We start from the raw sequence: 26086 nt of genomic DNA on the forward strand, positions 1-26086 counted from the left end.
AATGTTGTACTTAATAAATATGCTTAGGAAAGCCAGGTTATGCTTGCATCTATATGTGTGACTGTCATTTAATTTATTATGCTGGAGCCATTGTGGTGTTGTGATTGAGGCGATTTCAGTTTTCAATAAAATAAAAATAAAAAAATTAGCTTTTTTTGAGGAAATAAAAACAAATATTTCATTACTTATTTATTAATTACTTATTTATAAGCCCGTATCTGTCAATGTTGGGTGTGTATTTTTATGTAACTGTGCAAAGGGACATGGGCGGGAGGACATGACTGCTCAGGATTTGAGAAAGACATCCCAAGGTTTGGTACTACTGAGATGTTTTTCTGTTGCTGGAGTTATAGAATGTGATGTAGGTTCAAGATTTCCCTATATTCACATTTTCTCTGCTCCAAATACTATGTGTAAGATCTCCTTCTTTCTCATAAAAAAACTATTCTGTTTTAAAGAAGGTGGTAGCATATATTTATGCATATGCCTGTATGATATAACATTGAGTGTTTTATTAGTATCTTGCAGAAGAGTAAAGTGAATTACATTGAAAGCTGAAACAAACATCGTAGGGACCTTGTAAAAATTGGCTATTCTGTAAGGATTGAAGGAGAATATATTTGAAACCCCAGGGATAAGTCAAAGTGGCCTTTATGATGAATTGTTAGCTGCTGGAGGTATAGACCTTAGTTCAGGTTTCACCGCATTATGCAATTTCTGCTTCAAATATTAATTCTGACCTAGTGTTTTAAGACTTATTAGAAAGTAAGAAATCGATATAATTCTGGTAATTTAAATCACAGGGAAAGTAGGAATAAATAGCCAAATCAATTGTTACATTATCAGAAGTATCTGAATATGTTTTTATTGGTTTATGACATTTGTCATCACCAGCACAAAGACAGCAGAATTGGCAATCAATCTGCTTCTCCGCTTTGATGACTTGGTCCTCAGAGGGAGGTAGAAGGGCTACTTCAAGGGTCTAAATCCAATATATAGGTCCTCGGAGTTTTGTCAGTCACTGCTCCTGCCTAGAAAAACATAGGCAGTTATTTTCAGCATGAAAATCTGTTGGTCATGAAAAGGCCTTTTTCCAGGCATGTGTAGAAATATTCCATTCTTGATAAGCAAGTATCTTGGTATCTATCTTACATCTAAACCTATGGCTTAACGGCTTATAGCTAAGGCTTATATCTAAATTCCAAAGAGGCCTTAGATATAAATTAGGTATTTCTACAGTTACCTCACGTCTTGGGCTAAATCCAATTGGAAGGATCATGAGAGAATATGATTCTCTGTCTTTCAACTTCCAAATGAGTGCCCTGCACAGCAAGTCAGGAGATTTTACAAGGTGGCAGTTACATGCAACAAAGCACCAAATATGCTTATTACTCAGTATTTCATAACTATTAATATATTTTAATATTCTTATTATCTTTGAATTTTCCAAGGTAGTCCTGGTTTTATTTTGCTTAATAAAAAAATCACTGCACCTCAAAGACATAAAAGAACTGACAATCTTCTCCGTTTTACTTTCTTTCAGGAATTAAGTTGGGAAGCTGCAGAGCATTAAAGTGATGTGTTCAGTGTGTGGTGGCATCCTATGTGCAGAACATTTTATCTGAAACTTTTCAGTAACCCCAAACTTTTTGACTTCCAAGGTGGAAGGGGTAGATTCTTGGATACTCCTGTGCCTACAAAATAACCAAAAATGAAGGAGGACAATTGTTTACATGCCGCTCTTATCTGCCTGGGCATGCTGTATTACAGCCATGCCCTAACTACAGAAAAACTAAACCACGCAAGGCCATCACTTCATGGTCACCACGAAAAAGGAAAAGAAGGACAAGTTCTGCATCGTTCGAAAAGAGGCTGGGTGTGGAATCAGTTCTTTGTTATAGAAGAGTATACAGGACCAGATCCTGTACTAGTAGGAAGGGTAAGAAAGAATTTCTTTTTCATTCATCCATTAATAGTTATTAATTTATATTATGATTTTGTGAGTTGCTTTTTTTCTTGCTATTGTTTTTCTGTTGTATTAGCTGCTGCTTCAGCAGCTACTTACTCACCTAGAATTAATCATTTTATTGTAGCTCAATTAAGGTGCTGAGCAAAATACTACGTAAGTGAATACGAATTTTTGCTTTGACCTCAGCAGTCTTTGAATGAAAAATTAAATATATGAGTGGTATGTATAGAGGGAGATATATATCTGTGTGCACATGTGTATATACACACATCCTGGACTAATTTTTTATTCTGTTACTGTCTAACATTGACAGAATATAAATACATAAATAAAACAGTACATTTGCCAGTTTATAAATGGTCAGTGGACCTGTGTTGACTTAACCCCAGCACAAAAGAGCGGAGAACAGGATCGATGACAGCAAATACCATTCTGGGTATTCTGGTTTAAAAGATGGTTAGTATCGTGCAATTTGCAGATGTCAATATAAAATCAATAAATCTATAATTTGGCTCAGTGTTTCCCTCATTCATCAAAGTGAAGTGTGCATTCATTGTGAAAGTAAGAATGTTGAGTAAGCATTTGTTACTTCTTTTATATTAAAGAGGTTGTAATTAAAAACTAGTTGGCAATCACTGATTGGCTCGTTCGTTACATCCCATCTGTCACTTAACAGCTTTTTACATGCAACCTGGTAGAATATGATTAGTATGAAGTGTACAAAATCTTTGTAAAAATGACTCTTCCTTCCAACTTCATTTGCATAAAGAACCTGTTATAACTATCTTCTCATGTATTCTCTTCGTTAAAGCTTGGGTCTCAGTAGCACCCTACGAGTGGTAGCATGCAAGTCTGTGCAGGCAGCTTCTCTGAATGCAGGGCAGATGTGCTCACAGCATGTGCCCGAGTATGGATTATTGCCTGATGTAAGACAAGATTTTTGAAAACTATTAAATTATAGTAATTCCATGAATTTTTTTGTTTCATAAACACATACATGAAATGTATACCATCTTGTTAAAGTATGTCTGTTTCTCATTTTGTAGCTTCATTCAGATATTGATTCTGGAGATGGAAACATTAAATATATTCTCTCAGGTGAAGGAGCAGGAATCATTTTTGTTATTGATGACAAATCAGGGAACATCCATGCAACAAAGACACTGGACCGGGAGGAGAGAGCTCAGTACACTCTCACGGCACAAGCTGTAGACAGGAACACTAACAGACCTTTGGAACCGCCTTCGGAATTCATTGTTAAAGTTCAAGATATAAATGATAACCCGCCTGAGTTTCTTCATGAAAACTACCATGCCAATGTGCCAGAGAGATCAAATGTAGGTAAGTACTCATAAATGCACTTCAGTTCCTGGCCTTATGGAAGATGTTGCGTTGTCAGTACGTCTTGGCTTTATTTAGTTCTTATCGTCTAGAATTTTGGGAAGTAAAATTTACTTCATGCTCAGCCAGTGACTCAGTCAATTTTTCTAATTTGCTGACCAAATCAAACCCTGCACAGCTACTATCTGTCATGGTTGAAGTGTCTCTAGATAGTTCCTAGAACAGGACTATTTCCTCCTAGGAAGGAACATGAGGGTCCCCTGGAATTTGTGGAGTGTGAATCCTCTGGGGTAAACATGAAGATCATTCCTTTGGCAGAGCTGTGTAAGGAGTTACTGCCACGTTATCTATTCCATTTTCATCTCCTGTTTGAGCTTGTGTCTATCTCAGAGATTTCTACAGGAATGATTTTTCTGAAACTTACTGAGGAAAACATAAAAAGAAAACTCTATTGTTTGTCTAACAACAAAAGCAATAAAACGCTTAAGCTACTGAGGAAAAAAAACCATAATGGTACAGAGTGAATGCTGACTTTTATATCTTCACTGTTTAGAACATTAATCCACATCACAGCTGGTGACAAACCTTTTGGATTGTACGAGTCTATTTTGTCGTATATAAATTGCCAAGTAAATTTTTTCACTTACCAAACCTGGAAATAAAAAAGTAAGAAATAGTTATGCCGTATGACATCTCTGCACGGTTCTTACAGGCATGTTTGCTTCTGACTGTATCCCTTCTGTGTTTGCTTTCCATTTTTAGGTACATCAGTTATTCAGGTAACAGCTTCAGATGCTGATGACCCTACCTATGGGAACAGTGCCAAACTGGTTTACAGTATTCTTGAAGGTCAGCCGTACTTCTCGGTGGAAGCTCAAACAGGTATTATTGAGCAGTTTATTTGAGTAGGACCTCATAACTGGAATACATTAAAATGAAGAACTAAATATATTGACTGAGGCAGTACAGTTGGGTATATCTACTGATGTGTTTGAGCAAAGCTTTCTTCATTCTCTCTTGATTCTAGCTAAGCTCTTTTGCAGGTTGGTCCCCTGGCATTTGGTAGAGCTTCTGGGTACACTACACTAGAAGGATGATACTATTTCTTTTGTGATATGGTATGGTATGGTAGAGATGGCAGTTTCTGTGCTGAACTGTAATTCTCCAGGGTTGTTCTGTGTTCAACTGTGTTGAATATTAGGGCTACTTTCCTTGCCTAGCATGATGCACAGTGTAGGGAAAACAGAATCTGCACCATCACTAGAAATTTTGCTGTATTTTAATGCCAGCTAAAAATGCAGTATCCAATTTTTCGTTATGTGAACCTGTGAAAATTTGTATGTGCCATATTTTCTTTGTATTTATAGGAATTATCCGAACTGCCCTTCCGAATATGGACAGAGAAGCTAAGGAAGAGTATCATGTTGTAATACAGGCAAAAGATATGGGAGGACACATGGGAGGCCTCTCAGGGACAACCAAAGTGACAATTACACTTACAGATGTCAATGACAATCCACCAAAGTTCCCACAGAGTAAGTAACAACAAAATCCTTGCTCACATTTACTACATATTTTATTTACTATATTATTACATATTATTTACTATATATATTTGTATAGTATCAGACATATTCAAAACTTCACAAAGCAGTAACTGATGGATTATCACAGCACACATGTGAATAGATAAATATTGTTTACACATTTTTGCTAGTAACATATAGAGCTTTAGTATCCACATTATTTGCTTTGGGTTGCAAAGTGAGACATTTCTTGAGGTCAAGATTACATTACGAAGATTCCTAACCCTACACTTCATTTTTGAAATTACTGGACCATGTTACATTAGAAATATACCTATGATATGATCAGGGAGACATAGTCTGGACTTCTTTGTTAATGGAGAAAGAAGGCCCATTTCTTGAGTGCTGTCTTGTGTGTTAAACCAAATTGATCAAAAATACTAGAAAATGTACCTGCCCTGCAGCAGTGCTGGGATAAGCTGTTCCTTTCCCATTTTCTTAATTGTAGTGTGGATGTAAAAGACACTTTAAAAAAGCAAGCTGTGTTTACTACTCTGCTCAAACCACAAGAACTTTAAGAAATCGTTGCGGGGAAATAGGAGGAGGTTAAACCAAAAATCCCTTCATGTATTGTGTAGGAACAGATTCTTCTGTGTTGGGAGAGTTGCAGCATGCAATAGTCACATAGCATGTATGCAGCAGAAAGTCTCCAGTTAGATTTACAGTGTTTTAGAGAAGTCTCCAAGTGGCCTCATGTCATGCCTTTCAGTAACTCCAAGTTCATAGCTATTTGCAAGCATAGTTATGATAGTCATTTTCAATGAACAAATCCACTTTGTTTTTTAATGAAGATGGACAAGGGAAAGGAGATCTACTTTATGTTCTTATAGCTGTATTTCTTAGTCTTTTGCTTTTCTTGGGCCTTGATGAAAGTGCTGTACAATCTATTAACAGCTCCTGATTATGCCTTTTCAGGTCTTTGACAGACCGTCAAGTTACTGAGCATCATTTTTTATTTCACATAGCCTTTCATTTTAAGTGTTGAACGCTTCATCCTTTATTTCTATAAACACTCTCGATGAATGGTGAATGTCCATAAGGATAAAAGTTAAGACTGGATACTCCTCAAGACTTACATTTACCATGGCAATACAACCCAAATTTAGTACAATTACATTTTTAAATTGATGGTTGAAGTGTTTTGCTGGTGGTCAAATACAGTCATTTTTTATACCTGTGCTCTTTATTTTTCACATATAAAATTAATTAGGGCTGACATTAACAGATTCAGTCTTCACAGTTGGGTGGAAGTATATTAGTGGACCCACACATCTGTTTTGTATCTCATGTCTGCGTGGGTTGTTTTTTTTTTGGAGTGCAGTGTATGCACCATCCCAGCACACCCTGTTTCTCCTCTGAGCTACCAGTATGACACTGATAGGTCCTGGACATGACCATCTCTCCAACAGCTCTTCTTCCAGTGTGGCAGCTTCCTGGACCCTCATGCAAGAGCTTAAATGACATAGCCAGTCCCTAAATGTAAAAATCTGTGACAGCATTTTCTACCATTCCAATAGAAAAGTATTACATCCTAAAAATGACAGGTTTTACATACCTCAGAAACATACCTTTTCACTCTAAATCATAACCTGGGACCCCAGTACATGGTATTTTGTTGAGTAACTTCATCAAATGATGGATTTTTTTTCTACAATTTCAAGCCACTTTACTGAGTGTTTTGGGAGAATATTTAAAATTATCAGAAATGCTAAATAGCAGTTACTCTACTTAATCATTCACCCACAACTTAAAGCCTTAATTTGGAATGCTTTGTAACTCAAAACCAGGATTTGACCTGTTTATATAAACATCCAAATGATTGATTTTTTTTATTCTTCTTTTCTTTTTTTTTGTTGTTTTTTTTTTTTTTTGTTCATTGTTCAAACCCTTAATGAGTTACGTGCTTAAATTTTGGGTTCTTTGTGACTGGAGTTAATGACCTATTTCGATGACATGTGCCAATTGTTTTTATGGGTAATGAGCCAAGTCCCTGCCTGGTGTAAGTCTCCTGATGTTCCTAGGGTGCTCGTGTAGCAACAAAGAGCAATTATGGAGGGGGGGATAAATTAGATTATTTTATTTTCGCATGCTTTTTTTCCCCAATTTATGAACGCTAATGAAGTGGCAGAAAATGCTGATATAGATTTGTACATTTAAGATCAGGTTATGTTACCTGAATTCTGTAGTGGGTTGGGAAGGTCCTGGAATCAATGCTGCCTAAAGGACAACTGTTGGAGAGAGATTTATCCTCTCTCCTCTGGTGTCCCTGAATACACAAGGAAAAACCTGTATGGCAACACATCTGTGGGATGTTTGGGAATGGTTTTCCTCTTGGCCTTTGATGAGGGACAACCATTTTTTATTTGGTATGGAATCTCATACAAATTGGTATGTATTCTCTGTTGTGTTAAATTTTAATAATCATTACTACTACACATTCACACTCCAAATTAAAGCCATAGAAAATAGCAGATTTATTCTTCAGCCAGCACAGCAGAGAGATTTTATCCAATTCGTTGTATATAATTTGTGGCTCCTGAATGAATGGGCAGAAACGCTTCTGGACTCTACCATGAGTCATATGAAAGAGAATTTTCCTTCCATTTTGTAATAACGTTTCTGATATGAATGATAACCTTGATGTCACAACAATTTCTGCATTCTGAATGATTGTTTGTCTTTTTAACCCCACGGTGAACAGAGAGATACACAGATGTTGTGTAAACCATAAGTGAGGAGGTGATTTTATATAGATTAGCAATGTGTTTTAAGATTTCACAGATGACTTGCTTCTCGGAGCTCTTTATAACATAACATTCCTTCAGGGGATTTGAAAATGTAAAAAATTATTGTGTTTATTTGGAGCTTACGAGTTAAATGAATAAATATACAAGGAGAGCAGACTGCATACTTAAGGCAAATGCCTTTTTTTCTTCCACCAGGTGTGTACCAGATGTCAGTGTCGGAAGCAGCTGTCCCAGGAGAGGAAGTAGGAAGAGTGAAGGCCAAAGATCCAGACATTGGGGAAAATGGCTTAGTAGCTTACAGCATCATTGATGGAGATGGCATGGATATGTTTGAAATCACAACAGATTATGAGACTCAGGAAGGTGTTGTAAAGCTTAAGAAGGTGAGTAATACCTACTAATGTGTAGGTCCTTTGCTGCTGACAGAATATTTGGTAATAATGGATTACCACCTAAGCTAAATTATCAGTAAATGCAATTTCACTTAATTTGTTTCTAAAGCTGTGATTAACTCTTAGTATTCCATTTCCCCATTAGCTGAATTGGAATGGAAGAAAATAACCAAGAAGAGTTACATAAATACTGTACAGTGGATTAATTGCACAAACTAAATGAATTCATAATAAAAAGTCACGGTAAAATACAATGCCATCAGCTTCATTGTTAATGAAGTTTTGCCTAGCGCTGATAAGTAGCAGACATTCACTGTTGCTTTATGTTCGGTCTGAACAGCCTCATGCCCTATATTTTGAATTCTTCAGCTGTGCATTGTCCACAATATTGTTCTGAAGGAGTCACAGGCTATGTGAAAAGCAGCAAAAATACTGAGTTGATTTCATATACAATCCATCAGTGTGATCTTTAAAAATGTTATTGAATGAATTTTAAATTACAAATTATAAATCATAAATCTTATTCATTATGTAAGCATTATTATTTTGCCCTTTGTATATTTATAGCTATCCATCTCTCTTGGAGATAATCAAAACTCAGAGGAGAAGGCCTGGGCAACTTAACTTCAAAGTGGTCAACTGTCACACCATTCAGTCTGTGGTGTTAGCATACTTTGGCACCTGCTTCTCAGATATTTAGAGGCATGATCATTGTGAGGTTACCGATACTGCAACACTGCAGCCGTTTCATGTTGGTGACAATGCAGATATGCTGTGACTTTGATCAGGCTCCCAAAAGGACTTGCCTCATGGGGTGTTATTTTAGCTCCCCTTTGTAAAGTGCTATGAGATCTATGGATGAAAAGAACTACAGAAATGAAACCAGTGCAAACCATCTTCATATTTCCCCTACTACTTAAATAATGTAACTTCTCTTTGTCCTATTTCATGGTGCACCCAGTAGCAATTCAAGCCATATCCATATGTCTGAAGGAATGCCTGCCAGCTTGGGATAGACCACGCGTGGCATTTTGTGGGAACCCCTTTCCTATCCATTCCTCTTTTGTGCTATCTGGAAGGCTGCATGAAGAAAAGGTTAATTTTCCCAGTAAAGATGATTTTCCAAGTGATACAGCAAGCAAAGAGCAAGACAAGGACTCTGTCATGATATTTTGAGTGCCTTCGTATGCTGCTCCATACATAGAATGTAGCTCCTTCCATTTGAGTCTTTATGTTTTTAAATACACACATTTCAGTCCAAGCTTGTTGACAGATGCTCACATTTGTTTTATGTCATTGAATACTAGGGGCCTGCTTACTGCTTTTACATGCTAGTTTTCCTAACTGTGGAATGCATTGTCTTCTTGTTTCTTGCAGCTCTTAGATTTTGAAACCAAAAAGTCCTACAGTCTGAAGGTAGAGGCAGCCAATGTACATATTGATCCTAAGTTCATCAGCAATGGGCCATTCAAGGACACAGTAACAGTGAAGATATCAGTGGAAGATGCTGATGAGCCACCTGTATTTTTAAAACCAAGTTATATTTTTGAAGTACAAGAAAATGCAGCGTCTGGTACTGTGGTTGGAAAAGTACATGCCAAAGACCCTGATGCTGCAAACAGTGCTATAAGGTATGCTTCATTAGAGCAGGCTTTTAGAATTGTTATGCAAGTTATTAAGATAGTGTGATAGATCTAGTATAGTAATATTCTAAATTCACCCAGAATCTTAATAACTTTAACCTCACAGCGTTGTTTTTATGTCTCGTTCCATAAGCTACTAGTTTCTCAAAGCCTGTATCACTAAGAAAGCATACCATGGGTATGTCTACCTAAAAGATACTTAAGGACATCTGTGTTAGACTCTATTCTAAATTCTATTTTCTATAAAATATCCTATGCTGTTGTCACAGCATGTTGTTTCTCAAAAGATAGAAGCCTGTGCAGTAGATTAGAGATTATGTTGGGTAATCGTTAAGCATTAATGGCTAATGACTAGCACATACACACACCTACTTTCTGCAGTTACATTGGGTAGTCTTCTACTCGTTTATTTTTGTCTGTCATGTTGTCAGTGTAAATTAAATTATGAAACTCTGTTTTGTGGATATAGTTGACATTTCAAAGAATTGCAAGGTAAAGATATGAAAACTAGAGCTGTATAAAGCTGTACAAATGTGTAGATAATGGATAATATTTAATAATCTGGTATGATCAATTAACATTCTGAATAATCCAAAGATCAGAAGACTTAAAAGATCTTAATGATTAATATGAAACAGAATAAAACATAAATATCTCAGTAGATATTTTTATTGTGTTTTTTTAAGGGAAGCAAATAAAGAACATTTTGGGGCTTTAATATAGAGACTTCAAAGAACAATAATTTTCACTTACTACAAACATCCTGATGTAATATTTTTTCTAAATGTAGAAACCAACCAGGTGAATCTCCCCGCATATCATCCCTTTGACAATGATATTAAGGGTAACAATAAGTGTACTACTTACAATTATTTAAAAATAATAACAATATAGAATAAATTTGGATGCATGAAACTACTAAGTCCTTCTTTTATCTAATTAATGACTTTCAATCTTCTTTAGATATTCAATTGATCGTCACACTGACCTTGAAAGGTATTTTATTATTAATGCAGAAGATGGCAATATCAAGACAATAAAAGCTTTGGATAGGGAAGAAATTGCTTGGCATAATATCTCTGTCTTTGCAGTTGAAGTCCGTAAGTATTTCACTGAGATACTTTATAATCAATGGCATAAATTCTGTAGTCTTCTAATTGTCTCAGTTTGATAAGATGCAATAAATCCTAATAGAAATACTTTAGCCTTTTTCATTTTTACCTGGATACAGCTGGGATTTTGTTTGTTTTGACAGGTTTTCCTGCTTCTGTTTCATTTTGGTTTTGCTTACTCCCATAGACAAACAACACCAGGAACACCAGGAAGCCAAAGTTCCAGTTGCAATTAAGGTCGTTGATGTCAATGACAATGCTCCAAAATTTGCAGCAGCCTATGAAGCATTCGTCTGTGAGAATGCTCGAAGCAATCAGGTATGCCTGTGCCCACAACCTTCGCCGCACATGAATTTCTTTCTTCAGGGTGTTAGCCCAGTTTTGTGTTGGCAGCTCAAATGAGTGGTAGTAAACGAATGTTTATTTTAAATTTTGGCCAAAATGCCTAGTGCACACAGAAAGGCACTTTCCTGTGTTTTTGTTTTGAATTGCTATCAACAGTTATAGATACAGTCCTTTGTGCATTGAATACGACTGGTGTTGACTGTGAGTATCCACTATCACATGGTCAACGAAGCTGTTTGGGAGCAGCTTTCCCAGTTCTGAGCCTGTTTTGGATATTAGAGAAACACTCAGCATCTTATGGGAAGAATCACAGTACAGTGCTTGGAGGGTTTAGCCTACAGATTTATCCCTGAACTATCTGTGAGGAAGAGGGGTTAGTATCATATAGAAATACTGCTCTACATGTTATCTGCACTTTTGGAGTTAGTGTAGCATCTTGGAAAGGACATTATGCTAACTCCCTCTGAGCTGCTGAATTTTCTGCATAATTTTATTTAGTCTACTAAATTATCGTTAGCACATATTTGTATGTAAGAATGTATATATAGGTGTATACTTTTCCGTCTATAATTCTGTGTTGGTTAAATGTAATAGCAAATAAAGATTGCCTGTTCTAGTTTTGAGTCCGCTCTGTGTTTATAATTGCATACATTTATTGAGGTATTTGGGGGGTTTCTGCTATTTCAAAATTATTTGTATTCAAGGGATTTCTCAGAATGCTGTCTATATGTGATGTAACCAGAGAAGGAACTGTTTGTTTACAGAGTACTTTTCTTTTACAGCAATTTATTACAATTAGTGCTGATGACAAGGATGACTCGGCCAACGGACCAAGATTTATCTTCAGTTTACCACCTGAAATTATTCATAATCCAAATTTTACACTCAGAGACAACAGAGGTTTGTGTGAAGATTCCCTCTATACTGGTGTCCAAAGAAATGACAAAGGAAAACTAATGGCCAGCATAACGTCATGCAACAGCATTTTCATTAACTTTGACAGTGTGTCTGTTTTCCAGAGATTTAGAGGAGGAAAGCACAAAAAATATAGCTGGAATACAGGATTGTTCTTGGAATAATGTAATGTTTGTTAACTCACTTTCATTTTCTTGAATATCTATTTCAAATTACATAATAATACCCTGCATGAAAAATCCACTGCCATTTTATCTCCCAGGAAGAGGGTAAAAAACATTGACAAAACCATTCACTAAATGTAATTGGCAGATCTCCTTGATTTAGAGAAAACTTACTTGCTAAGCTAAAATTAGCTGAGGCAGGAAAATTGTTAGGTTGCTTGTATTTGTTCACCTTTCTCTGCTTGCTAGTTTTTTAAATTATGGATCACAAGAGACATGGACTAGATTCCTAATGGAATAAAATCACTGCCACGCTAACCTTTTGTAGGAAATACATCTGTGGATTTCTGTTGTGAAACATACCCGGATTGAGTGTATCTCAGGGTATGGGTATCCTGATCCCTTTGCCAATTTTCTGTTCACGAAATATAGTATAGCCTTGCATTCAGATTGATGTTAAGTTGTAAGAAATTTGTAGGCAAAAAACCCCCAGGCGTAGGTGAACGTCAAAACTTATTTGATCATCTAACATAATAGCATCAGTGAACCTAACTTGCCAGAGTTTGAGGAAGCCAGAGGGGGGTAAACAGGAAAAAGACAGGTTGTAAATATTTATTCTATTTATTTAATGATAATCAATATGATATTCTCATTCAATGTTCATTTGTTATTTTCCTGGACGGGGGAGAAACTGCTTCAGCTTCTAAGAAATTAGTTTTTAATTTAATGTTTGAAGGAAACTTCACTGTTTTCTGAAATGTAGAACTCTGTTGAACTGGTTTAAATAATGAATCCAAAGGATTTCTTCTAGATTGCCAGAAGTACAGAAGGCAACATAATCCAGATACATGATTTCAGTAACAACTTCTTTCTCTCAAGTGTTATGTTGTGGCATATTTTATATCTCTATCACATCTGAAGTGAGGGTAATTATCATCAGAGTTCCCAAACAAAATTTCTGTTATTCTTGAAGGATCAAAGTAGTACTGTTGCATAGTGCTTGACACTTGTACATTCATAAGCAATTCATAAAGGATCCAGTGGAGGGGGGATATATTTATTCTCTTTAAAGTAGTAAAACACAATTTTTGAAAAACTGATGAATGTATTTTTAGAGAGAATTATATTTTAGAGAGAAGTAGTAGAAGTATTTTAGAGAGAAGTAAATAAAAATGTATTCTTTGCCTGAGACCCTGAGGCCAAGTTTCTCTTTAAAAGATATTTTATGGTCACCATTTCAAACCAAAAATGAATTAGATTTTATAATCTAACAGAGGAAGCATAGGTCAGAATTGAGATTCTCTGATACAGCTGCAGGCAAGTGGTATTATGGTTCCTGACTCCAGCCAATTCCATTAATCCTTCATTTCCATATGCAGCAAATTAATTCTTTTTTTTAATAACAAAATTAACCCAGATAAAAACGTTTTGTAATGGAAATGATGATGTCAGTTGAATGTAGTGACTGTACCTGACAAAACTGCAAAAGGTTATTTCAACAAGATGGTATTTAAGGATTGAATCTTCATGTTTAGGAAATGAATAGTGTAATGAAATCCATCCATTTCCATCCTGTCTTTCCCTCATTTTTGTACAAATCCTCAGTGCAGTGATGTTGTTAATTTAACTATTTCTGTGTTTGTTTTTTAAATAAGTTATGGTAGAGAGCAAAGTAAAAAAGTTAAAATTCTATGTACTTCCATATAAAAAAACTTCTCGGAGACAGTGTGTTACCATTTGCAAGTCAAATAATTTACATGATCGTTCAAAGTTTCTTTTTTCAGTTGTAAATCTGAGTAGTCTATGTACCATGCCACTGCTTTCAGAGAGAATTGCTAGTTTTAAAGAAAAATGGCTTTATTAACTGTGGAGAACGGTTAATGAAAACTCCAATGTTTGGGTCTATTACAGAACTTCAAAGTGAATACAGTTGTATAATTATCATTTAATAGGGTTTCTTTCTGCCAACTCCTAAAAGTAATCACATATTGCAGTAATCCAAAAAACGTAATCACATTCTACATCCTATTAATAGCCTACTGTGTTACGAAGTTTTTCAGCTGAGACTATCTTCCATAGAAAACATGAGATAATGGCTTATTACATGCTGTGATAAAACACTGAATTACTTTTGCACTGTTTACTTACATTATACCACGTAAATAAACAGCACTGTGTTTGCCCAGGCTCTGTTCAATTTTACTCCCATTGAAGTCAGAGCTTCAAAAGAGCGGTAGAGGCTCATGACACCTCACAGCAGAGAGACGGATTTTTAACAAATGGATTTCCTGCTTTTAATCCTGCTCAGTCCTAAACTGAAATGCCCTTTCCTTGGGCTCGCTCACCTTGCGTGGAGGCCTGGCCCATAGCCACCCTTGCTGGAAGGACTGCAGCCACCTTGCTGTACCACGCTGCACAAGGGCGAATTGCACCACGATGGCAAAAGTGAGGTGTAGTAATGTTCCCAAATCCACAAGATAGTGCTTTACAACGACTGAAATTAAGTTTGTGAGGCCACTAAAATCAGTGACAAAAACCGCTTTTTTAGTAGAAACATGTCCTCTGGCTCTCAATGTCGGACCTTTTAATCAAGACATTTTGAAACATATGAACAATACAGTTACGGGATTTTGCCATGGATTATCCACAGCAATTGCCACTGCCTGGTAATGATTTTAGACAGTTGGACCCCTGAAATTGTTTAGGTTTCTTGCTGAATCAGCACTCACATTCTGATATAGGTGATAACGTTCACACTGCAGTCAGCTTCTTTAATCTAGAAGCCTCCTTACACGATATATATGTTAACAAGCCCTCAAAAGCTAAGCCTCATTTGCCTGTATGTAGAGGAAAAATTGGAAAACCATCAATAAGATTGCCAGAGAAAAAAGATGAAAATCAAAGGTCAGGAAAATCACTATAAAGATCACCGTAGAGTAATGCAATTCTAACTTCTAATTGTGAAGATTTAATGGAGAGTATAGGTAATCTTCACTTACAACACTTTTGGATATTGGATATCCCAGACAATAATAGCTGGAAAAATGAGAGCGGGTGTATTTTTCTGGATGATGTTGAGGTGGCTATTTTCTTCCTTCTGTCTTGTGTTAACCCCCATTGTGTTCGTTAAGACTGTCAGTCAAGCAGTTCCCATATGTGTTAAGTAATAGTTTTAAGCTGGTATTGACATTTAACTTCTGTTTCTTGGCCTAAAAAATGCCAATACCTGGATTATAGTTATATTCCTGGGACTTGAAAATAATGAAGAAGCAAGGATGACAATATTAGCTAGGATTAGATGTTATCTTTTATCTAGGTAAAAGAAGTTTTTTCCTCTTATGGATATTATGTTTCTTCTAAATGTGAGAAGTGACCATAAACAGAAAAAAAAATTTAAAAAATGACCTTTTAGGGTTGATATATGGTAGTCCTTTTTAAATTTTAGCTAGGCATGTTGATTGGATTTTGCTTTTAAACAAAATATATTAAACTAGAAATCACTTCAAGTTAAACCAGATAAATCAACTATTGGATCAAATTCAGCCTTAGTGCAGTGGAATTGGCCAATCTGTATAATAACTGAATAATTGGCCATCCTTTTCTTATTTCTAGTTAGGAATATTATTTAAGCTGTCAAAATTCAAGAAAAATATAATATAATATAATACAATATACATGACATAACATAACATAATATAATAAAAAATATGTAACCAACAAATTAAATATACTAACATATGATATTGCCTGTGTTTCCTTCCGGGTTGCCTTAATGTTCATATTTTTCGCCACAAGAATAATCTGTCCTATTGTGATCTTTCATTTAATAGAGCAGAACTTTGTTGTCATATTGAGGAAATGAATTATTAAATGCATTTTAGAGAACCCTGTGGAATAGTTTTATTCTATATCAATATATATTAGTTCAAGTATTAGTTGATAGATTGATAGGTGTTAGATGTTACATTTCTATTTATACTGAATTGTTACGAGCCCATTAATTCAAAGTCCTAAAATAAGATTCTTATCACACAGACACTGATATCGCTAAGGTCCTTTAAAAAATTGTGCTATAAAGCCTAGCTGGGCAAATGTTGCATGTAAACATTTAGAAGGTTAGAAAGACTCTGAAAAGAGAAAAAGGGCACCTCCAAAAACCACAAGTAATAAATAATCAGATCTTTATCAGCTTCTCTGACCTTAGTAAATATGACTCATTGTCACATGAAATACTTCCCATGTAAAGGAGAAGTTAACGAGCTGTTTTCTATTCAGACATTATTTTTGTGAGACTTCAGTACCAGAAGGACTACAGTTCTGTCGTGCCAAGGTAACCACACTGGGCATCAGGTATGGTCAGCCTGGCAGGAGAGGTGTAGGTATGGGGAGATGAATTAATTTGGCATGTTACAAACAGATCCTATCTAGGACTAAAAAAAATTTCATCCTTTCTGGTGTGATCTGCAGAAATTACTAGTGGGAGAGTCAGATAAGTAGGGCCCTAGTGCAAACATCCTTCTCATCCCATAAATTGACCTGTGTCCACCAAATTTGGGGGCAGTTTTAGACCTTGTCCTACATCAGGGGTAGGACAAGGGTGCAAAGGTGGTTAATATAAGGCAAGAATACTTCTCTTTTGGTATAATTTATTCACTAACTTTAATGGAAATAGCAGTGATTAGATCATTAAGAGAGGTTTTATGATTTGCATTATTAAATTCTGGAATTTATGCTGACTTTTCAACAGGAAAATGATTAATCTTCTGCAGTACCCCCAGGCAATAGTAAAATGGGTACTGTTGGAGGTGAATAGCCCTCCCTTAGTAGATAAAAGAACCATTCTTTTATCTTTTTTTCTTTCTGTTACATGAAAAATAGTGAAAAATAAAGAACATGACAAAACAGAAAAGGTTGTGTGAAGTAAATCCTCATCCTAAACTGGTTTTTGAAGGTCTGAAAACCACAGAAATGATTGTTTCATTTTATATTTAGTTCAGGATGTTTACAATTTTGTAAACTTTGATTCAGTCTGAGAACTGAGAAACAAGGAGCACAATAAAGAAATGCTGTTCGTGTTTCCTCGTCTTTGTCTGGCGTGGCTGGGAGCAGGAAGCACTGGCCACCTCATCCCAGCATTTCATGTCTCATTGAAGCTTCCCTTTCAAATGCTTTTGCCCCAGGAAGTGTGAAGGACTATCCAAAATGACCTTCTGTGTGGAGATGGCAGCTTGGTTTCCACCCCCTGCACCAGGAGGCCCATGGCAGGCAACCGCTCAGTGAGAACAACTGGAAATAGCGTTAGAGCAATACTTTTAACTCTTCCTCATAGCCACATAATTCAAAATGTGCCCAGACATACTGTGCACGTATGGTCAAGCTTTCTGAATTCTGGCTTTGGGAGTTTGGGTGTAAAACAGGTTCTGATAAAATACTGCTTACTTCAGTGTTTCTTATTGAAACAGATCAACACTGAGGCTCGAATCTGCTAATACACAGCAAATGTTGGCTTTTCATTTTGGTGGGAGTCTCATTAACAGATTTGGTACAGATTTCTGCCTTCCATTCCTGTAGGTCTGACACCAAGAACAATAAATCGGGGGCATTTGGTTTTTTCCCCTCCACTGAAGGCTTTAATTCTGGAAACAGACTAGAACCAGCTCAAACAGCAATGCCAAGGTCCAGTCATTCTGGTAGCTGAAGTATTGTGAGTTTCCCAGAAAGTTAGTGGGATGCTGAAAAGAGGTATTAACAGAGATTTTTTGTGTCCTTGTGTTATCCTCAACACCCTGAAATAATTCAAATTGAGTGTGGTACTGTATGAATGAAACACAATACTGTAATTGCTCTTGGGTCATTAGAAAGGCTATACAGTGTACTGGTTTATTGTACAAATAATGCTAAAGCATCTGAAAATTCAGGCCATTGTAGCAAGATATATTTTTTCAATATTTACTAAGAGGATGACTTTGTGGAAAAAATAATGATGACTGTCTCTCTTCTTTAAACAGATAACACAGCAAGTGTTCTTGTTAGACGTGAAGGATTTAGTCGCCAAAAGCAAGATTTATACCTTCTTCCTATTGTAATAAGTGATGGTGGAATCCCCCCTATGAGCAGCACCAACACCCTCACCATTCGGGTCTGCGGCTGTGACAGCAATGGCTCCTTGCTCTCCTGTAATGCTGAAGCCTACATCCTCAATGCTGGATTAAGCACTGGAGCTTTAATTGCCATTCTTGCTTGCATTGTCATTTTGTTAGGTAAAAAAAAATTCTTTACTTATTAGTCTTCTACCCTTGTTTGTGTTAAAAAATTAACCTTGTCTTCAGCTCCAAGATGGATAAATGAATCTTAATTTCTTAGCTTTCATTTTTATAGGAGGTACTAATCTGCCTGGCTGAAATGCAATATATGATAACTGAATAGCAAACACCAATGAATTTGTCTAGGTGTGCTCAGAGAATGTCCTTTTGCAGCCTGATATCAGTTAATCAGGGACACTGTTTAAAGGAGGTCATGACATACAGTTTTAAGTTTTGTGATCTTCCCTGGATGACAGGTTCCTTACTGAGGTCAGCCAGGATTAATGGCTCCTGCCAGCTATTTCCCTCTAACTCCTCTTGTGTTGAAGACAAATGAATGGCTCAGAAGACCTGCTTTTATGAAAGTGCTGTAAAGCATTTCCTGATGATTTGAAAATATTTATATAAAATGTTTTAATTTGCCCATAGTAATTTATAGTCTTTCTTTTCTTATGTATTTTAAAGTTATTTTATAGAAATTTGAAGTGAGAAGGAACACAACAACAAAGGCATGTGTTTTGAGGTGTTGCTTAAAAAAAATTCCGTTTTCATGGAAATGAAATACGGAATTAGAGTTCAGCTATGGGCATACAGGAGAGAGTAAAGATTCATCTTTGTTTCATTGCAGATATACGTGTGATTGGGCTGCTCAAAGGCAGTGCCACAGCGTTCGCGCAGCACTGGGAGCCCACAAATGCTTTTCTTGAATTAGTCTTGCAATAATGAGCAATTAGTAAGAGCAATGGCATTCAGCCCAAACAGAAAACCTCAAATCAGTATGTTCAATTCTGTGTACAAACATCAATGCTTTTACCTAGCTAGGTATGCTAAAAATGCAGATGTTAGCAAAAATACACAATGAACTGCAGCACAAAAGCTGAGGTTTCAGTGAATGCCATAATCTATTTATAAAGCAGATACAGTTTGAGAGTGCAGTCTAACTTGCTTTTTTTTCCCCTATAGTCATTGTAGTGTTGTTTGTAACACTGAAAAGACAGAAAAAAGAACCTCTGATTGTTTTTGAAGAAGAAGATGTCCGAGAGAACATTATTACTTATGATGATGAAGGTGGAGGAGAGGAAGATACTGAAGCTTTTGACATAGCTACTTTGCAGAACCCCGATGGCATCAATGGATTTATTCCTCGTAAAGACATAAAACCTGAGTATCAGTATATGCCAAGACCAGGGCTTCGGCCGGCTCCTAATAGCGTTGATGTTGATGATTTCATCAACACAAGAATACAGGAGGCTGATAACGATCCAACTGCTCCTCCTTATGACTCTATTCAGATCTATGGCTATGAAGGAAGAGGCTCAGTGGCTGGTTCACTTAGCTCGTTAGAGTCAGCGACAACAGATTCTGATTTGGACTACGACTATCTACAAAATTGGGGACCTCGATTTAAGAAACTTGCAGACTTGTATGGCTCCAAAGACACTTTCGATGACGATTCTTAACAATAAAGTTTAAGATTTGGCCTTAAGAACTGTGTCTGATGTTCTGAAGAATCCAGAAGAAATGTAAGCAGGTATTTTTTTAAAAATCAAGAAAAATCTCATTTAAACATTTAAGTTTGACAGAGAGGATTCCTTTGATAAAAAAGGACATAAAAGTGGTAAATACTGTGAAGTACCTTTTCCTACAAAAGGCAAATATAGAAGTTGGCTGCCAACTTCACTAGAGGAAAAAACCCACTTAAGAAATACAAAATATTTAAATGAAGGAAAATGCTAAAAGCAAACCTACAGATAAGGGAAATCTCTTATGTATTATGAACATCTAAATCTTTTATGTCAAAGAAGCTTCCACAAATTAGAAAATATAACAGTTCTGAGCTGTAATTTCGCCTTAAACTATGGACACTCTATATGGTAGTGCATTTTTAAACTTGAAATATATAATATTCAGCCAGCTTAAACCCATATGATGTATGTACAGTACAATGTACAATTATTATGTCTCTTGAGCATCAAACTTGTTACTGCTGATTCTTGTAAATCTTTTTGCTTATACTTTCATCTTGAACTAATACGTGCCAGATATAAAAACTCTGTCTTGTTGCAGTGGGAGGCGCCCTATTTCTATGTCATTTTTAATGTATCTATTTGTACAATTTTAAAATTCTTATTTTAGTATACATACAAATATCAGTATTCTGACATGTAAGAAATGTTACAGCATCACACTTATATTTTATGAACATTGTACTGTTGCTTTAATATGTGCTTCAATATAAGAAGCAGACTTTGAAATAAACTGATTCTTTTTTAATTCTTGTTCTGGTTATTAAGCATATAAGGAAAAACATAGTGTTTCTAATGTCCCATTTATAGTTCTGACTAATTTACTACAATTGTGACCTTTTAATAGCCTTATTTATTATGTGTTTGTAGTTGGTTTGTTGCCTTGTTAAGTGATTATTTAAAAATCAAGTACATTTTACAAATGTTTTTTAGATTAAAAAAAATGTAATGTCTGGTGAACATTTTGTACCCTCTATCTACAGCTTGTGGCTGCTCCCAGAACACAGTAATAATCTTCATATAATACTACTGTGTTTTCTGGATTAAATTAAATGTAATACTTTTCAATATTTCCCATGTAATATGCATTTATCTTATATCTTAGAAATTCCAGAGGTTTCAGAAATTACTTTATAAGTGGACAGGAGTAGTCTGTACTTACAATTTACTCCAGGCTTGTGACTTTCCGTATCTGTGCTAAGCTTCTGCGGGTTCTAGAGACTTAAATCTGACCCAATTTAGCTGTAAATTCCCTAAAGACTGTTCTACCTGACAATTACCGTACCTGAGTAGTAATTAAGATTCTGGCACTTACTTTTTTTTTTCCTTTTGATTTTTTTTTTTTTCCCATTTACTGCAGTAGAATAGCATCGTCTACTGATAGGAAGACATTTTAATTTGTGATGACAGAAATACAGAGTGCTTTCAGAGTTGTTCTTTGTAATGTATGTTTTTAATTGAAAAATGATCTATAACTTTTTTTATATTAGTTCAGAATGAGCAAGGGATTGGAATATGTTCCGCGCATCAACATTTTCAGCGTCTGTGTACAGCTGTACTTCTGCTAAATTTAATATAGTTTGCTGTTTAGGGTCAGAGATCAGCAGCTGCAATATGGGAAGAGGCAATAAATAGAGATGATATAAATTTTTCTACCGTTCATTTTACAGACCCTGTCCTTCATTTGCAGTCAGGTACCAAACTGCTTGATCTGAGAGGAAATCTGATCTGTTGGTGTATTGCTTTTCTGAAGACCCCCATATATGTAGTTAGATTAAAATTTAACTCGTTAAAATTATGAATGATGTTTCAGCTCTATATTCATAACATATTCACTTGTCCCATTATATCCCTATGTTTTATAAGGCAGTTTGCTAAATCAGCAGATTTGCTCTACAATGTTTATTGTAATATTTCACTTTATTATAGCTGTATGCGTTCTATATAATTCTATAGTTTATTATTAACTCGGTTCAAATTTCTTTGGTTGTTGATTTTTCTCTGTTTATAATCCAAAGAATATTTTGCTAGATTTGCACATTTCTCCATTATAAATTTAAATAAACATTAAAAAATGAAATGAGTATCAATTTACAAATTAACAAATGGAAATAAAGTAAAAACAAAAGTCATTTGTAGGACTCCACCCTCATTGATGCTATCTGGGTTTATTTCACTTTTGAGCAAGTTTTAGAATTAATAACTGCATTTTCTACATTTTTATGTTTAATTTTTAAGAAGGACGTTGTCAACTACATTTTTTAATAGTTTTAAATGCTTTGAGTTTTAGTCTCTATTGTTTGTAGCACTCTCGTAGATGCTTGGAAATAAATTTTCTTTCCCTGCTGGTTTTGTCCTTTTTCATTTGATTATTTTTCCCCTTCCCAATGAATATGCAATTCTCATAGTGCTTTATTAAGTTAGTCTTGCTAATCTCAGCCAACACTACCTCTGAAATGCTGGGAATTATACTCATTACATATCATCTGCAGCACCCCCAATGAACAGCGTGTTTTGGCACAACAACAGGACGTTTATTTGTGTTAAACTTCACAGCAGTGGTCGCTGGAGTCTCAGGCTTATAATCTAAGAGTGTAAAAACCAGCCCAGAGCAGCGGTACTGGGTTAGTCCCCGACACAAATCAGAGAAGACTGTGGGCTGGGGTTGTAGTTTGTCGCAGTGCTCCCGAGGATCTGAGCAACCTGGGAAGGGACTGACTTGCACGAGCTACTTTCGCGTAGTCTCTCGCTTCCTGACGGAGCTCAGGGAAGGACTGAGCCTCGCGTCCGTGGAAGGCAACTGAAAGATTAATTACAACTTCAGTGGGTTTGAAGACAAACCCTAGTTACAAGGAGGATCACCACGATTGAGCCAGGTAAGGTAAGGGACAGTAGCGAGTGCAGATGACGATTTGGCCTCTTTTTTCTCCTCTTGTAAGTCCTGCCTGAGACATTATTTGGGGGAGTGGGGGAGAGAACAACAAAAACCCTCCAAATGCCCTCAGTAACAGATGGTGTGACCTTAGCCAGGAGTGGTGTTTATTTTGTGAGTGTATGTGCTCCTGTTGGCAAAAATACTGGGCTCCTTGTCTAGCTGCTTATCACCAGAAGAACTTGCGTCTGAGCAGGGTTGACGTGCCCCCCATCTCACGTATATCCACAGTGCATTTGTTCACAATTTCCCTCATCACCGACAAGAAGCAGTTAGGTATGCAAGTTCAGTGTTGGTTGCTAAGGGAACTCTCAAAACACACTGATATGGAAGGGGAGGATTTGTTTGGGATTTTTTAGATTTCATCTGTCATGTTCTTGCCTTTACATCAAGTTTTTGATACCGTGTCAAGGGGTACAAGCTTGCAAGCTTGCCACCGCCATTTATGTGATCTTGTGCAAGATCATGTCTCAGAAACTGATATGACCACAGATGAGATAAAGCTTTTAAATAATTTGCATGTTTTCTTGGCCCCATATTGTTGACTGACTGACAAAATAAAATGCTGAATTTTACCATATTGGTGCTGATAAGCTTACAGAAAAAGTGAAGAATGGGATTTAAATCAGGCTCACAAAGAGGCAACCTTAGCTTTCTGGGACCCAAAAGCCCGGAATTCTTTTATGACTTCCCCATCCTGCAGAATTCTCAGAATTGCGTGTTTTAATTGAAAGGCTCAGTAAACAAAAATCTAGGTAGACCCTGTGCAGGTTTCCACTTTGGAGACTGATCAAAATACTGAGCTACTGTAACCAAAGCTGAACAATCAGCACCAGAATCACATTCTGGATTTAAAAAAAAAAAAAAAAAAGAGCGAGAGAAGAAAAAGGAATGGCTTGTGAAAGGGAATGAGTGAGCTTGTCAGAATTAGTTAGATGCGGGTCTCTGGAGCTTTGCTCTTGTTTTCACTAATTTGGGCTGAGACTGGGGATCAATCAGTTTGACCCAGTTCCATGCCCAGCCATGTCAGTGAACAAGTTTTCCATTATTTGATATCGCTAATCTCGGCATTTGATAAGGAAGGCTGTTTCAAATCCTTGACTGACCAAGCTGGGCTGGCTACAAATACCCAAGTCACAAGAAGAACAATTTTGACCAACTCCGATTTATAGATTCTTAGTCACTTGGAAAACATGCTTCTTGTCGGTCTGCACAAAGTCCTGGGCCTTGCCTGCTCACCAACTTTAGCTCTGTATTTGTTACTGCCTCCCTCAGTAACTGCAAACCCTGCTTCCACAATTAGGTCTTCTGCCTTCTCACAGCGGAGGAAGTGCGGAAGCTACGACCTCAGGCACAGGTGAGGTGCAACACGGTAACTTCATGTGTGCATATGCACAATGGACTTTGCCGATGTTCAAGACCTCCTATCTCCTGGACAGAGTTGGTGGGTTGTACACACCAGGGGCAAGCGCTTACACATCTCGGGGTTTCTGCAGAGTACATGGAGCATTTCAGGTTTCTCCGTGGAAAGAAAGAGAACACAGATGCCCAAAGAGGGGGAGACTTGCTTGGACTCTGTGTGACTCTAAGACCTCTTTCCAGGTCAGAGAAATGTGCTTTTCAAGAGTCTTTCAGACTTTCCATTGAAACTGATTTGTGTTCTATAAATAATTAAATATTAACTGGGGCAGGGAATTGAACCTGAGATTATCAAAATCCTTGTGAGTTCTCTAACTGCCAAATTCAAAGCCTGATTTTTTTTTTTCTTTTCTTTTTAGTACTGTTTTAGTCCATTTGCGGTAGCTTATAACTGCATCATCAACAGCAACAGCCGAAATACCAGCCAGGCTGGTGGACAAATCACTCCATGTCCGTGGGGGAAATTGCTTTGGAGTGGCAAATGGGGAGCGGCAGATTCATAGCTGGTAATGATGGGGAATAAAACATCATCTTCTACCCCATACTGCCAGGAGGTGAGAAGGAATAGACACATCTCTCATTTTCTGCATTTATTTTTCCTTTCTGTTTGTAAAATCAGAACCAATACCTAATTACTTATCTATCTAAGTCTAGGGGAAGACTTTTCGTTTATCTTAAGTCCTCTTGGCTAGGGCTGTTTGTTAGACTCTTGATTACAGTGGTGCTCTTTTGAAATAAATCAAAATAAAAGCTTAATAGTTCGACCTTTGACAGGTTTGAAAACTAGAAAGAGGAAAAAGAACTTTGTAGTTTTTTTAAAGCTATCCCCTGAATTTTAAGACATGCCTAGCATTTTTGGTGGTTAGTGAAAGAGACTTAGACTTTGTGACTGCTTTGGACTGAGGTTACCAATTGCTTTCCTTTTTTTTTTTTTTTTTAAAAACAAGTGAAAAACATGTTTATTTTAATTGACCAAATCCATATGCTGTTCTCCAGGCCTTTCTGCAAGTGCAGGGTTTATTTTGTTGTTGTTGTCTTCTTTTCCAACCTAAATCATTCCATGAGCCCATGACTCACTACTTCGGCTGCCAAGGCAAATTTCCTCCAGCTCTATCACCAGCAGGCCTTGCAGACATACCACTCCTCTCACAGAGCTGCTTTATAAATATGAAGCGCTTCTGTATCGTTCTTTGTGATATATGGAGGTCTTAAGGGGGCCGGGGAGTGGGTTTTTTTTGGTTTGGAGCTATGATGCTTTCACTTCCACAAGTACAAAACTGGCTTTCCATGTTCACATGCTGTGCTCAGTGCCCTGTCTCTGGGTGGTAAGGAACAATTTTTCAGGGAGTAATAAAATCCCTCGTACTTGGCAGGGCTTCTTTAGAAAGTCCCATTGTTCCCACTGCCAAAGATGGCCTTCCTTCCAGGAGACTGTTCTCCCTGCTGCAGCCCAAGCTCATATTTTCCTTCTTATTAGCGTGCTGAAGAAAGTCATCATTAATCAAATGCAAGCACATTTAGCAAAGTTCAACGTGTATGAAAAATTTATATCAACCTTTAGGCTCTATGACAGCCCCAAGGCTTCACTTAATAAGTTCTATAATGACTTACTGTTAATGGCTGATTCACATTATCTCTTTGAGGTCTATTGGGCCTTTCAGTAACATTTTCTATTATTGATTATGGAGCTGGT

The 26086-nt window shown here is 36.6% G+C and overlaps 1 protein-coding gene across 1 annotated transcript; it reads left to right on the top strand.

The window, feature by feature from the left end:
* Positions 1-1543: 1543 nt before the first annotated feature.
* On the top strand, positions 1544-20788 carry CDH11 (cadherin 11). Its single transcript, XM_075161448.1, has 11 exons — positions 1544-1939; positions 3016-3310; positions 4073-4192; positions 4678-4845; positions 7839-8026; positions 9413-9666; positions 10642-10778; positions 10978-11108; positions 11918-12035; positions 18223-18474; positions 19480-20788. The coding sequence occupies exons 1-11, from the start codon at positions 1712-1714 to the stop codon at positions 19974-19976; spliced, it is 2388 nt and encodes a 795-aa protein (XP_075017549.1). The 5' UTR covers positions 1544-1711; the 3' UTR covers positions 19977-20788.
* Positions 20789-26086: the final 5298 nt, after the last annotated feature.

Source organism: Calonectris borealis, chromosome 12 (genome assembly GCF_964195595.1).
Source record: "Calonectris borealis chromosome 12, bCalBor7.hap1.2, whole genome shotgun sequence".
In the NCBI taxonomy this organism is placed as follows: domain Eukaryota; kingdom Metazoa; phylum Chordata; class Aves; order Procellariiformes; family Procellariidae; genus Calonectris; species Calonectris borealis.

Coding starts and splice junctions, on each gene's coding strand:
- CDH11 (XM_075161448.1), top strand. CDS start 1,712: ATGAAGGAGGACAATTGTTTACATGCCGCTCTTATCTGCCTGGGCATG. Junction 9,667..10,641: donor GCTGCAAACAGTGCTATAAG/GTATGCTTCATT, acceptor AATCTTCTTTAG/ATATTCAATTGATCGTCACA. Junction 12,036..18,222: donor TACACTCAGAGACAACAGAG/GTTTGTGTGAAG, acceptor TTCTTTAAACAG/ATAACACAGCAAGTGTTCTT.